This window comes from Chrysemys picta, chromosome 1 (genome assembly GCF_011386835.1).
Source record: "Chrysemys picta bellii isolate R12L10 chromosome 1, ASM1138683v2, whole genome shotgun sequence".
NCBI lineage: Eukaryota > Metazoa > Chordata > Testudines > Emydidae > Chrysemys > Chrysemys picta.
In genome coordinates, this window is record NC_088791.1 from 45,138,900 (window position 1) to 45,154,821 (window position 15,922).

General features: G+C 40.1%; 1 protein-coding gene across 7 annotated transcripts in view; it reads left to right on the forward strand.

Moving 5' to 3' along the window:
- The window catches only part of TSPAN12 (tetraspanin 12), a 67,208-nt gene that overhangs the window by 14,863 nt on the left and 36,423 nt on the right, over positions 1-15,922 (forward strand). For all 7 annotated transcript variants that reach the window (XM_065563527.1, XM_008172618.4, XM_042843880.2 and 4 more), the window contains 2 exons: positions 3,451-3,533; positions 7,286-7,421. In XM_065563527.1, coding sequence (XP_065419599.1) covers positions 3,454-3,533; positions 7,286-7,421 — 216 coding nt within the window. In that variant the 5' untranslated portion in view covers positions 3,451-3,453. The remainder of the gene's footprint in view (positions 1-3,450; positions 3,534-7,285; positions 7,422-15,922) is intronic.

The window sequence follows — 15,922 nt, forward strand, 5'->3', positions numbered from 1 at the left end:
TATATGGACTTGAACTAGCTGTGCATGAAGAAGGGAATCACACCCCTAGCTAGTAGAGTAGGCATAGCCTGTGTGTATAAAATAGTGGGAAAATATTTACATTTTTTCTATGGTGCATAGATTTAAAATTTGCATGTTATATTGAAGAGATGGAGGAACCATGACTAGAAGATTTTTTTTTTAAATACTAAATTAAAATGAGTTCTGTGTAACAGTAGAGTGCACCATATTCAAGTCCATAGATACAGACAAAGATAGTTGATCTGGAAATCTTCAGAATTCAGGAGGAGGAGGAGGTGCTGAGGAGAACAAATTACATTATAAGCACAGATGCTGTGTGGGTTGATGTTTTTTTTTCCTAGAGTCAAAAAGCCAAAAGTTCACATTATATTTATATACATAATCTAGCTGCCAGATGGCTTCCACTTATAATCCCCTGTTTCCCTCCCTCCCCTTCACTTTTTTTGTAGGGAAATAGACAGGGTTTTGTTTCCGAATGGGAGTCACTATGCAAAGTATTGTGTACTCATAGCTTTGCCATCCATAATTATTGACATTAAAGTGTTTTGTGTTTTTTAAGGGCAATGGTCTTTTTAGTGAATCTTTGAGACCTATCAAAAAATATTCTTTGTGGGTGGCTAGAGAGGGAGAAGAAATTAGTACAGTTCTAGGCTTGACATTGTCTGTGCCCTCTTGCAATTCCTTTCTGCAAAAAATCTGGAGATATGTAAATTGAGTTTGTTTGTTTGGAAATGAAATATACAAGGAATATTTTATTCTGTATAGGTGAACATGCTGATTCAAGGACCGTCATTGTCATAATTCTAGATTTTTATCACAGAATTATGATCAAAGTTTTCCATCAGTATATTTGGTATTGGACTTTGGAGTGTGAAACTGAAGCTAGAAGAATTCCCTCCACGATATCCGTTCTTTATATGGGGAATGTGTCTGTGTCAGTATTTCATCATTACAGGAATGAGAGAAGAGGATCTGCCCAATTCTTAATATAATGTCAATCTGACACGGCAATTTAGAGTGGGCCTGCCAAAAAAAAAAAAAAAAAAAGGCATTTCCTCTGTGTGTAATATCCACTGTCTGATACAAATTTAAGAAGAGGAATTTCTTATATTTAGTGTATGTCATGCAAAAGGTATGTCAGCTTTGCCATTAAAGATACACATTAAAGGAGAGCAGCAAAGGGGAACTGGATGGCTCATGGGATTATGAATGAGATCTGAAACCTTTCATATGTAGGTTGTTCTTATGAGTCTGGTTAGTATTAGCAGTGATAAAGTTGTTGGTATAGGTTATCAGTTGTAAGTAAAAGGAATTGGTAGTTTTCTTCCAATGCATAGTAAACAAATGTCCACATGGTATAAAACCAAACACTTCCCTTAGTCTAGTGCTGAAGAAAGCACTGCATTGTTTAGCAAATGGGAATTCCTTTCTGTTGCTGTTTCCTCTGCAGTACCTGTTTAACTTCATCTGGAAGTTGTTGAGGAGTTAGGATTTGATGGTTTTCTCCACTTCTATTGAGCACTTTTGTAGGCCTTTCCAATAATACAGAATGAGCCAAATGCATCCCACTCTCAGTAGTTCTACTATACTTTAAACCAGATAGTAATATTTACAAACACTTTATCAAATTTATCAAAAGGGGTTTAAAACTATTTTCATTTGCCTGTTGATCATGTCATAGGAAAATGGTTCATTCATAATGTCAGAAATGCCAGGGACCTTTTTATTTTTTTTTTTTTGTACAAGCGTACAATAGTCTTGTGGCTTTTGTAAATACTTTTAGTCAAATGCTAGAAACAAGAGGTCTGTTGCTTGTTCAACATTTTATGTCACTTGTCTCTTTTTCCCAGGCAGGATTTCCTGGAGTTTGGCTTAGAAATGATCCCAATTCTTTTCTTCTTTTTACTTTGTTAATAGCTTCCTGAATGGCAGGTCTAAACAGTAGAAGAAAATGCTCTCTACTCTCCATTTCCCCAACCAAAATAGATCTGCCACCGAGCTTTAAGAAAATGTGCAGTGACATGCAGTAGAATTTTAACATGCACTGACTTTTAGGAATATGCACACTGCATACAGAACACCTGAGGTTCCTGCTGATGTTGCATAGAACCAGGACTGCATTCTCTATTAGGTGCAGTGATTTTGAAAAGAAGGGATGAAGTAACCACTGGGACTTCACATTAAATTTTAAAGGCAGAAATAGCCGGCTATACGTGTGCTGCAGGCAAAGAATCTCAAGAATGTAATAAAGACCCAGAGAAACCATTAAAATGCATTAGTTTTGTACCAGTTGACTAGTTCTTCATAAGTATTTTTGTTCACTGTCAGGGCACACATGATGCCAGCACTGAATTAGATAAGGGAAAATCTGGGACTCCTCAAAAGGAGACACTATTACTAGTGAGAGCATCATAGATACACCACTCAGTAGAAGCATTGCTGGGTCTGGCACTCCCTTCCTGAACCCACGTGTAGGAAAAGGCGGGGTGGAGGGCCATGGCAGCCCACTGGCTAGCATGCATACTTTAGAGATTTCCTAGCAGAAACCCACTGGCTAGGAGCAGAGCATGTTGTGGGGCAATTACTGCTCCATGGCTCTTCCCTTGACAGTCCCCCTCTTAATGTGTGGCACCCCAACTGCACAAAGTTGCCATGGGGGCTTGCAGGGGCTCAGTGGTGATTGGAGAGCTATTCAGAATTAATTATTTGCATTACAGTATTGGGTTAATGGCTGTATCTGAGATCTGTTGTGGTTGGTGCTGTTGATACAGAGTACGCAGCAAAGAGCTATAAAGCTCACAATCTAAACAAAGGATTGTTATCCCCCGTGACAGCTGGGGAAACAGGCAAGGAGATTAAGTGACTTGTCCAAGGCCACACAGTGAGTTTGTGTCAGAGTGAGAAATTGAAACCAAGTCTTATGAGTTTAACTGCAAAGTGATCACCGTCCTTCTCTAATAAAATAATCTTAATAAGTTGATTTGATTAATACTTGTGTCCCCTCTGGGATCATGCCTCACAAGTTGCTGGCTTCATATGTTTCATGATAACCACTGGAATTTTTATGGGAAATCTTTGAAAGAGTTATTGATGCTAGAAACAGTAGTAACTCCCCTCCATGGCTTCTGCCCTCCTTAGGATCTACTACTGGGGAGAACTGGGGTTTGTGTGTGTGTGTCAGCCAATGTTAGAATTACACCTTTTTACACAAGAGCAAAGAGCAGGCCTTCCTAGGTATCAGTTATACAAACTGGAAGGGAAATGATAATTGAAACTGCCTCTCTAAATACCTAGATAACCAGCTCCAAACACGTGTAAGCACAGCAGGGGGAAAGTATTGTTCGAATAAATGATACAGTAGATATTTTTGACAATTGATCCTGCATGAATTTTTAAATGCTTGATAAATAACACCATTTTTTCTTTTAGTTGATGTCCATCAGTGTGTTGGGTGTTTCTGCTTGGATGAGGGACTACCTGAATAATGTCCTCACTTTAACTGCAGAAACAAGGTAAACTTTTTTTCTTAAACCTAATTATCCATGTACCTGAATGATGGTGCTACAGTTTATCAAATATAGCAGGGTTTCCTAATTAAATTTTCTGTGGGAAAGGAACCCCTCAGTTAATACACATTGTAGCATACAATGTGATATTTTTTGAATCACTGGAATCAGAGATGGTGTCAAAGGGCACATCTGCCTGTAGTGCCCCCTTCTGGCCAAATTCTCTGGCATCCTGTCTCCATTTCCCCTTCATAGGTTCTCAGGCATGATCCACAGCGGCTTATGTCTAATAACAAACCACACCCCAAGAAGCGAGTTTATTAACATGAAATGAAACCCAAAGCAAAGTCTCTTTGATCTCTTTCCCCTCATCTCCCACTGGGCACAGCCCCCTCCTTCCTTAGGTCTGACTGTCTCTAAGCCATACACTGGGCTCAGTTATCAGCTCTTCCTAGGATCTGCAGCTTCACTCTGCTCCCCAGCTTCCTCTTTCTGTTTCCCTCTTTATAAAGCCAACATGACTTCCCTTAATGCCCAACGGGGCAGCAGGTAACCAGTCACATATGCATTGGACCCTGCTCCCTCTTTAAGGGGCTAGTCCCCCTCTCTCTCCCAAACCTTCCTATGCCCAAAGTGTTCATCTTTTGGTCAAATTGTCCAAACAAGCAGGCACTACTTTTTCTGCAGATATCAGAAAGTCTGGAAAATCTTTGTTGATGCCCTTAGTTTTTCTGCTCACAAACAATATAACCAAAGGTTGTCTAGCGCTATGCCCAATACACTTTATACGACTCATGTAGTTGCCAAGAATTCTTGGCATCTCATAATTTATAACATGCCAGACATTCTGAATGTCCAGTCTTTGGGCTATCTGTGGAATAGTCAAGAAAGTCAGGCTGTTACCCTGGTTACTTTTATGTAATGCTGTTTCATGACCTTTTTGGGAGGAGCATCCCTGAATGTACACACCATGTGCCTCTTTCACCTTTGGGAAAGTCCATAATAATATCGAGCTTCCTCTTGGGGTTTCCAGTAACTAGTGTTTTGACAGCCTTACCTTAGGCTTTTAGGATTCTTCTTAACTGAACCCACTTCTGTTCTTCCTCCACCCACATTGTTTTGTTAATGTTTTATGTTTTCCCCAGTCAAGTCACTGGTTTCCTTTCCCCATCTCCTCTTCCTCAAGGATTTGCTCTTTCATTTCCAGAGCGGGGCAACTTGGACCTTCAGTCAACAGATGGATCTCCTGGCTGAATCCTCCTTCTTTTCCCTGTCCTTTGAGGCCATTCCTCTCATCTTCTATCTATCTCAGCTTAGTGCTGACACTCAGCTTCTGGTGCATTTCCTCCTACAGTTTGCTGACTTTCTAATCCAGCTCTGTTCGCTCTCTTTCATCTCCCATAAATTTTACCTGCAGCTTTTGGAGCTGGACTTCTACTTTCCTCTGCTTGTGCTCTGATTCCCCTTTGTCCTGCAGAAGCATCTTCACCTCTTTGGACAGTTCCACATGCTTGCTCTCCAGAACCTACTTTGCCTCCTCATGGTTCATTTTCACCTGCTCAGTTTGTTTCAGATGCTCTACGAGCTCCTTCACAGCTTGTGAATGTTTCTACTTCAGCTTCTGGATTTGTGCCTCCTGGGTCTTCACCTCATCATCTAGGGCAGTAGTTCTCAAAGCCGGTCTGTCACTTGTTCAGGGAAAGCCCCTGGCGGGCCGGGCTGGTTTGTTTACCTGCTGCTTACGCAGGTTTGGCCGATCGCGGCTCCCACTGGCCGCGGTTCGCCGCTCCAGGCCAATGGGGGCTGCAGGAAGCGGCACGGGCCAAGGGATGTGCTGGCCGCCCTTTCCGCAGCCCCCATTGCCCTGTAGCGGCGAACCGCGGCCAGTGGACGTGGACGCGGCAAGTAAACAAACCGGCCCTGCTTGCCCGGGGCTTTCCCTGAACAAACGGCGGACTGGCTTTGAGAACCACTGATCTAGGGTCATCTTCAGAAAAGTCACTTCCGGTTCCTGCTTTGACCTGAGTTCCCAATGTGCAGTTGTGGAGTTTGTTGTGTCTTTTGGCTCTGTTTTCAGTGCCTCCAGCTCACCCAGAAGCAGGACCTGAGGGAGTTCTGTTTTATTTCTGGCTACTTGCTCTGACTCAGGGTCTCCCTGAAGTTCAGTGACCTGAGATTCCAGCTTGTGGATTTCCTGCTGGCCTATGTTCTTCTGGGCTGCTCCTTCTGCCACCTTAGTCAAGGCTCCTTTTAGTTCCTCTTCTTTCTCAGCCAGTTGTCTCTTGAGTTCTGTGATCAGAGGCTGCAGCTCAGCACTCCAGTTATGCAGCTTGGTGGAGTTCCCCTCAAGCTTTCCACAAGTTATCTCCAACTCTGGCATCTGCTTTTTTCCATGAAGCAGGCACTCTACCAGAGTTATGACCATGGCTTTGTGCCCGTTCTTGAGTTTAGTGAGACTCTTAGACTTCTCCTTGGTGTCTATTGTAGCCTTCTCCAACTATAGCTTCTATCTGGCACTTTCTTCTGTGTTTGTACCACAGGGTATCCAAGCCCCATTATACCCAAGCAGTGTTTTGGACTGGCTCTTGGTGTGCTGCTTCTTGAAGTAGGGATCTCAAATCCAAAGCATTGATGCCTTTAGCTTGTAAAAGCTTTCTCACCTTTTTAAGGACTGCCTCTAGTTGCTTGGTTCACTCCATTGCTTAGCCAACCTATCCATAGCTTGGGAACACCTCTGTCTTATTTCCTGGATCTGAGCCTCACGAACCTTCATCCTGTCATCCAGTGTCTGCCAGAGAGCCTTCATCTGGTTCTATAGTTTGTAGAGGTAATTGGTGCTTGTATCAGGGATCTGGTTAACAGCATTTTCCTAAACTTTCAGATCCTTGGCAACAAATTCCACCCTTTCTTTGACAACCCCAGTCAGGGAATTCTGCTGTCGCTCAGAGCATCTCACTGGGATTTTCTGCAGAATCATTTGAGGCCCCTGCATCTGGTTTGGTTCCTGGACAGTTGGCTGAACTTTTGGGCCATTCCTCCAGCAGCTTCCTCAGCTGCTTCCTTCCTGTGCATTTTGAGCAGCATTCCTCTGCAGCTTCATTCTATCCCCAACCTTCCTCTTCCTGTTTCCTCTTTACAAGGCCCATGTGCCTTCCCTTAAGCCAAATTGGGCAGCAGGCAATCAGCCGCAGGTGCACTGGACCCTGCTCCCTCTTAAAGGGGCCAGTCACCTTGTGACAGATGGGAAAAGACCTGTTAAGTAATTCCCCCCTTACCTAGTCCCTTTTTTGATCTCTCTGCATCTCTTTATTGCTGTTTTGGGCTACCTACCCTGCAAGTATATTAAACTAGGGTATATTTTGACTGCTTCACTCAGTCTTAGTGAATTCAGAATTATTATTATTAATAATAATAACACAAAGTATTAATAATATATTTTATTACTATAGCACCTGGAAGCCCCAGTCAGGAATCAGGACCCAAGAGCTAGGTGCTGTACAAACACAGAACAAAAAATCTCTGCCCCAAAGAGCAGCACTCTAAGTATCCAATCTTCCATAACTTGGAAGAAACATAGGACTTTAAAAACTCCATTTAAATGATTTCCATGATCCCAGACTGCTAACACATTTTAAATTATGTAGCAAATAGTTAATGCTATTTGCTTTTTAGACTGTAATATTATTATTTTACGTTTAGGTGCTTTGATTTTGGGGTAGTACTTTATTATTTTAATTCTGGGTTATATTTGTTTTCAGAGTGGAGGAGGCTGTCATTTTGACTTATTTTCCTGTGGTCCATCCAGTCATGATTGCAGTCTGCTGTTTCCTTATCATTGTGGGGATGTTGGGGTACTGTGGAACAGTGAAAAGAAGCCTCTTGCTTCTTGTATGGGTATGTTTTCACCTTCAAAAACAATTAACTTCTATTTCATTTAAGCAAGGAAGAAAAATGTTTGCAATCCCTGCCCCATATGAACATCCTATCTTGTGATTATTTTTTTATCTTGTTTAGTTATGTCAGTGTTGTATTATAATTGCAAAATGCACTGTAGGAAAAAATTCATTATACCAGGGCTTTTTTTCACTACCGGGGAGATTGAGGCTGCTGCAATCGATGCAGCGGGTGTCAATTTAGCGGGTCTAGTGAAGACTTGCTAAATCAACGGCAGAGCGCTCTCCAGTCGACTCCAGTACTCCAGCTCTCCAAGAAGAATAAGGTAAATCACTGGAGAACGTCTCCTGTTGACGCAGCGCAGTGAAGACATTGGGGTAAATCGACCTAAGGTACGTAGCTGGAGTAGCGTAACTTAGGTCGATTTACCCCCGTAGTGAAGACAAGCCCCCAGGGTACACCAAGTTATTATTGAAAAGCAAGCAATGTGAATTGCAAAAACCTAGTTGATGTCAGTAGTGGAGGAATCATTCAGAACAATTCTAGTACTAATCAGTGCAGGAGAATGAGCCCGTGTGATCTGAAACAAACCCTTTTATTATAGGCCTGACTTTTAGTAACTAACTTTTTAATTAACCTGGCTTCTACTTCTATACCCACAATCAGTTGTAGGCACAAATAACAGCATTTATGTGTCTAACTAGCTGATTTGCGACTGTGAGGTTTGAATTCTATTATTTGCATCTGGAATTTTGCAGTTGGTCGGGGGTAATTAAAAACTCAATTTCAAGTTGCCAACTTTCTCCTTCCCTGGGAGGCTATAAAACTTCAAGCCAGCAACAGACTTGGAGAGTGAAATTCTCCCTTGCGCAAGGCTGTATGCACAACTTAAGCCTGATTAGGGCCTGACCCTACAAGGTGCTGAGTGTCTTCAACTCCACCTGGAATGCAGTGGTGGTGAAGATTGGGCTTTAATCCTTTAATGTGGGGATTAAGTGGAACCCAAGCAGTCCACAGCCTTGTATGGGGACTATTGTACTGGAATGAGACAGATTCATAAATCTTTTGGTGATCACTGTAATTCCAGCGGGAGTAAGTGTAACACCGACAGTACCCCGGTCGTCGTCAGGATCGAACCTGGGACCTCTGGAGCTTAAAGCATGAGCTAAAACTAACTGGCTGAGAGCAGACTCATTTTATCTCTCTCTTTAAGTGGTCTTGGTGCCGCTAGATGGGACAGAACACTACACCCAAGAGGTGTGTGGGTTACATAAGCAAAGAAGTAAAATCCTTTAGCATGTAGGAACTACCCAGGAGCAGCCATATAGTAATGGAGCTGGTGACTCCAGGGCATGTCAGGTGTCCCTGGAAGTTTCTAAAGCTGCATTTTATGCATATGTCTATTCCAGCCTAATTTTCTCAATTTTTGTGAAAAATGAGGAAGAAAAACTGAAAGAATGTGTGATTCACCCTACATAATTTTTATCCACTTTATTTAATAGAAGATACAGTTATAGTATGTGATACAGTCAAAAAAGAGTTATGAGGGCTTCATATCAGAGAGGCTTGTTTAAGAGGGCTGACTTTGACCGTTATTTGGCATTATCATTGAAAGTTCTGTAGCACTAATTATTATTGTGTTCTGCTAGTTGCAACAGTAGCAAGCACTATTTGTCCTCTGGTGTATTTCTTAAAACCTTAATATTGGGATTATTGTTTCATGATTCCATATTTTAAGAGAAATGCTCATTTTAGCCTACAGTACTAGAATAGGAATACATTTAAAAAAAAATACTATTTCCAGGCTTGGTCTTGCACCATCTAAGTCAATGGGAGCAGGTTCCAAGACATACATTACAGATTTACTAGTTCTGGCAGGAAAATGATAAAAAGAGATTTCTGTAATTCCTGACTGTATAATTATTTTGTGAATTATATTATTTACATGGGGAGACACAGTCTTTTGTAACTTTTTCTAGGCCGAGCTAACTCTCAAAAATTAGTTACTGCATTAGGTGAATTTTTAACATAAAGGGGTAAAGCATTTTTATTTTATGTAAAGAGAAAAGTTGTTGACATCGTGAGACCCTTTAGGTTTTTATTACATTGTCAAACTATACTTTTGCCAGAGTTTTTAAGATTTTTTTTTTTATAAAACACTTTTATTGTATGAAAAAATCACTAATTGCTATGATTTTAAGACAAGAATGAAGGTAAATGCACTATGAAGCCCTGTTAATTATGTCCTAACAATACATTTTATATTTGGCTGAAAATTTGAAAAAAATTCTTTTCATTTTTTCAGAATTAAAAAAAAAAAAAATTGGCAACCTAGGAGGAGCAGCATTTTATTTAAAATGCCAACTGAGAAGAAGAAATGGTTATAGTTTTTAATACAATCTGGAAATAAATTAATTTAATGTGTATTAAGCAGTCAAATCACATTAAATCAAAACAAAACATTCCTACAGCTTAACTTGCAATATTTCACTCTCGAGAGCCTGAGAACTGGCTCTTGCTGACCAGACTGATAAGCAAAAAATAAATGATATCTTCTTAAGTATGCCACACTCTTTGACTAATTGGTAAATAAGCAGAGTGCTGTTGTACTGCAGAGATGTGCAGCCATAAGTCAATACTCCATTCATCAAACTAATCAGAAAAGTGATGCATCAACAGAACAAGCTTTTGCAAAACCAGTTTCACTGAAAGATAAGGAAAGAAACCAGGTGTAAAATATTAACAGCCTTCTCTGTCATGCTTTTATTTTTCCTTTTGAGATATACAAACAGTTAAAATGACTAAACCCCAAAAGTTTGGAACCAAAGACTGAAATTCTTAGGCACCGTGTTTAATTGAATGTTTTAAAAAATATAACATTTAAGTCTTAATACTTAGATTCCCCAAAACATGAATAGAATAATACAACTGAATAAGTAAAACTTTTTAATGAAGAGCCAATCTAGCAATCATTAGTAAATTTGTACCACTCTGAGCAAATTGCAGTCATTTGTTCTTCAAATTCTATTTGTAGTTAAATATTTGAAAGCTTTTCAGCTTAAAATGAGCTATACACATAAACTGAACTGACATGTTTATCCTGCTTAATAACAACAGAATGTAACCACAAGATCATAATTTATCATCTTCTGTAGCTTACATATGATCACTTGACAGTGATCTAAACTGCAAAAACTTTAATTTGGTTAAAATGGAGTTCGGTCTGTTTATGTAGATTTGATCTATTAAGAGTTTATATGTTTACAAATACATATGGCAACCTCTGCTCTCTCTGTGTATATACTATATACATTTGCTTACAGTCTCTAGTATCTCTTGTTGATCTGACTGTTATGTAGATGTAATTTTTATTTTTTAATTTAAATTGTGTTTAGTATTTATATTCATGAAAATTAGTAGACTGTGTGACTGAAGATGTCTGTAATAAAGACACCATGTGCATTATGAGCAGCTGTAATGTGAATTTCTTTGCTCTCTGTTAAAAATGACCAAAGCCCTGAAGTGGAGATGAATACTTTAAGGAATCAGGCTTTCTATCACCTCTCTTGAGGATTTCTCCAAATCAGAGATTGCCTGTTGTGATAGTATCTGTGTGGTTTTTGTAGAATGGCCAGTTTACCACTAGGCAGTGAGATGAGACTACTAAGTTAATTTCAGTTAGGTTTGATTGCTGCCCATAAGATGAAACAGCCAGTTATTTACTATATAGCATTCAGCTGATGCAGTTTAACAGCACTAGTCCTATACTGGAAGCCTTGGCACAATGAAAGAACAACCTTTTATACTATGAATTTAAATCAGTGCCATTCTAAAATTAAACAGATATTATTACTAAGCAAGTAAGTCCAGTCATTCACAATTTAGTGCAATACAACTTTGTTGTATAGCCTGTTTCCTTTGTAATTTCAGTAAAGGAGCGAATGTAAGAAGTAAAGGCAAATGAGAAACAATGTTAACAATTTAGGGCCCCAATCCTGAAGGATACAGTGTGACTTCAACTTTTATTGGTGCCCATGGGAATTGAAGCACTGATCGCTTACTAGAGCAGCCCCTAGGAGAGCAGACTAGTTTCCTGCGTAATGTAGAATGAAAGATGCTGGCGTTTAAAGATTTAGGTCTGAATTACACTCTTGCTGGATCTGGTTATGAAAAAACACTTGAAAGGCATATGATTTAAAAGAATACTCAAGTTGATAAATTCATTTGAGGAGACTATCAGGATGCTACAGTATGTGTAAGGCACATAGATTTCACTAATTTTTCATTTTTCAACCTTACAGGTCTTCTAAACTAACTTGCATCTCATGTAAGAATTACTTTTGTGTTTAAGTTAAAAATGAAAATCTTCTATTTCTCTTCCATATGACCTACACTGAGAAGGAGATTTTCAAAGGCACAAAAAGCATTTAGGTGCCTAACTCCCCATGGCTTTCACCTAACTGCCCCTTCGTGCCTGGAAAATCGCCCACTGAAATGATGGAGCCTGAATTGTGGGTTTTTAAAAAATTTTTTTAAAGGGGAGGAGGGATAAAGAAAGGGGAATACTGCATATAAGCTACTAGATTTATAAGTGGGAAAACTTAACAGGCAAATTTAATTAATGCATCTGACACTTATGCAAGGTCATATCAATTTGGATAGCAGTGGCACAATCTTTACATATAAAAATTAAAATTATTTTTTATTTTTCAGTTAAAACAGTATAAATGGGTTTCCCCTTAATATCAAGCATGCAGGTCATCATTTTATATATTTTTTCTTGAGTACAGGGAATATATTTTCCAGTATAATGACTCGCTCCATTTCCTATTGTTTCGCAGGATGGTCCTATGGGCAGGGAGCTAGCCTAGGGCTCTGGATATCTGGTTCAGTCCTCTGTCCTTTTTTGTTATTCTTCTCTAGACGCTCTCCAATTTGTCCTTCCCTAATTGAAATACTTTGCATTTATCAGTATTGAATTTAATCTTGTTGATTTCAGACCAATTCTCCATTTTGTCAAGGTTGTTTTGAATTCTAATCCTGTCCTCCAGAGTACTTGCAGTTCCTCCCATCTTGGTGTCATTTGCAAATTTTATAAGCTTATTCTCTACTCCATTATCCAAGTCATTAATGAAAATATTGAATAGTATCAGACCCAGGATTGACTCCTGTGGGACCCCACTAGATATGCCCTCCCAGTTTAACAGCAAACCATTGATAACTACTCTTTGAGCTCAGTATAGTAATTTTATCTAGACTACTTTTCCCTAGTTTGTTTATGAGAATGTCATGTGGGACTGTGTCAAAAGCCTTACTAAATTAATAAAAGGAAAAGCTGTTGGAAACATTTTGATAAATATTAGGGTTAATCTGTTTGCTGATAGCATTTGTCACAAACATGGTGGGAAACTGTTTATCCTCCAAACAATATTTATTAAAACATTCTCTATGCAGACAAAACACTTGTTTAACAGCATGTTTTTAACTCAGTTATGATAGAACCAGGATATAATCTGTTTTGCCCCTATCCACACCAGCCAGACCAAGTTGTGTAAGAACTGGGTTCAACCACAAATGAGTTTAACCATTGTTAAACTAAGTTGTTGTGTAGATGCAGCCAAATGTGCCATGATAGCAGATAAGCTCAAAGGATTTATATTTCTCAGTAGAATTGTATTCTATATTGGTTTTTATACCATACTTATCACTGTAGTATCTGAGCCCTTAGCAGCTTAAGAGAAACTGTAGCCATGACCTGACAAACACAACCGGAGTATGAACCAGTGTTTTATGTTGCTTACTTTGGAACAGATTCTTTTACATCCATACAATTCCATTTGGATCAGTTGGGATGCCTCGGTGTTACAGAGGATTGAATTTGGCTGTTTATTACAATGTAAGAAGTCCACTATAATGACAAATGTGGCTTTCTCTGGATGGAAATCTTGTTCTCTATAGAATACTAGTTACAGAAATCTATAGCAACACCTGGCTCTTTGCAGCTCTCCTTGCTCCTGCCAGCATGGGTTAGTGAGAGAGTCAGCCTCTTGATAATTGAACTTGAGTCTGTCTTGTGGCAGCAGGTATTGCTGTGGTAATAGAGGAATCCATTGTGACCCAAGTACAGTACTAACAAAATCACAGCTGCTCCATTACCTTGTACAAATATTTGGCACAGGAATTTTGTTATTTACAAACTCTGAGGATTTCATTATTATTAACCAACCAGTGAAAGAGAAAAAATAAATAACTGACAGAGGTACTTAGCATTGGGTCTGAAGAGTTTAGCATTAGACAGGACAGAGACTGGAGTTCATCATTTTCTGATACCATGGCTTTCATCAGCTTGTTGTTTGTTAAAACTCATGGTGCCTAAGGTGTAGCTGGGGAAGTAAGGGGCACACAATTTTGTGAATGTCTCTCAAAATGTATTCTCCAGTGTTTTAAACTATAAAATTACTTTTGTGGTTAATGCATTGTACATTTCTCATGCTAGTTGGCCTATCTTTTTGAAAGATGGATTTAAGTGTTTTTGAATGTTGTAGTATAATGTTTATGGGAAGCCAGATCTGCCCCTAAATTTAAATTCAGATTAAAATAAGAATTATTTGTATTTGAGAATATATATATGTAGCTTTTACTGGTTTGGGATTTTTTAAGTCTGACTTTTCTTTTACTAATTTTTTCCTTAAAAGTTTGCAACATAGTTTTCATTTTAAACCCCTGTTGTTTCAGAAAGTAACAAGTATCTAACAATTCTTTTTGGGCTAACATTTTCCATATGAGGCCTCATCTCTAAGATAAAGTTTTTGAGGCGATGTTTGAGTGAATAGAATTTAGATATTTTTGTATTGGAATAGGGTGGAGAGTTAATCTATTTCCTGTTCTGACCAGCGTTTTTCATTCAAATAACTCACATGGGTGGACTTTGACAAGTTAAACAGCAACATTAAAGTGACCTCATTGCACAACCTCACCACAGGGTAAAGCTCATCTGTCCAGGAGATCGAGCTTTCTCAGGGGCTGGCCTGAGACTGTGGGATGAATTACCACGGGAGCTAAGGACCATCACAAACGCCACTACCTCCTGCTCTAAGTGCAAGGCACATGTCTTTGTCCTTGCCTTCATAAACACATAATAACGTGCGTGTGTGTGCGTGCGCATGCACATTCATGTATCACAAATGGTAGAAAGTGTTGAGCATCTGGGAGCTACTGGGAATCACAGCAACTGCAAATGGAACCATCCAAAGAGAACTGCATCTGGATCATAGAATTTCAGGGTTAGAAGGGACCTCAGGAGGTCATCTAGTCCAACCCTCTGCTCAAAACAGGACCAATCCCCAACTAAATCATCCCAGCCAGGGCTTTGTCAAGCCTGACCTTAAAAAACCTCTAAGGAAGGACATTCCACCACCGCCCTAGGTAACCCATTCCAGTACTTCACCACTCTCCTAGTGAAAAAGTTTTTCCTAATATCCAACCTAACCCCCCCCAACTGCAACTTGAGACCATTGCTCCTTGTTCTGTCATCTGCTACCACTGAGAACAGTCTAGTTCCATCCTCTTTGGAACCCCCTTTCAGGTAGTTGAAAGCAGCTATCAAATCCCCCCTCATTCTTCTCTTCTGCAGACTAAACAATCCCAGTTCCCTCAGCCTCTCCTCATAAGTCGTGTGCTCCAGCCCCCTAATCGTTTTTGTTGCCCTCCACTGGACTCTTTCCAATTTTCCACATCCTTCTTGTAGTGTGGGGCCCAAAACATCAGGGGGCAGCCACAAAGACTTCATTGCCAGAACCATGTGAGAAAGTTGGCTAAACCAGATGGAGACATCCGGGTGCCAGCAACGGAAATATCTGGGTTAGGTTAGTTTAAAGATATGAAGGACAGTAGATACAGTGGGACTCAATTCTGAAAGGGTGCTCAGTACCTCCCTCTCAATACCCATTGAAGCTGGGGACTGAGGATGCTCAGCATCCTGTAGCACTGTATGGAGAGGCAGGGATTGCTTTTCTGCACAGAGCTCTGACTGTGCAGTGCTGTTGACATAACTCCTGCCCCTCGGTCAGTAAGAATAAGCAGCTAACATAAGGAGCTGCGTATTCTAGTGGCACATCTCCCACCCCCTCCAGAGGGGCAGGCGTGCAGCTAGCGGGAGTGCCCAAATCCTCCTGCAAGTGATCGGGATCTATGCAAGTGCATATGCTCTGTTCGTCCCACCTCTTGCAACTAACATCACTCATGAGCACTCTGTTACACAGTGCCTGGGAAGAGCAGATGCTCTAGTTCAGGACCCTATTGCCCAGACTGTCAGAGAGGGAAGAGCTGTCCAGCAACCACTCATAGCCAGATGGCTAAGCAGGAAAATGGCTCCTAACTATGGCAGCAGGGATGACAGTGTGATATGGCCACCAGTTTAGAGGCAGTTATTGTACATCACACTGGACTTTTCAGCACATCTGTGCAGTAGCAACCAGCCACACACCTGTCTGTTGGTATTG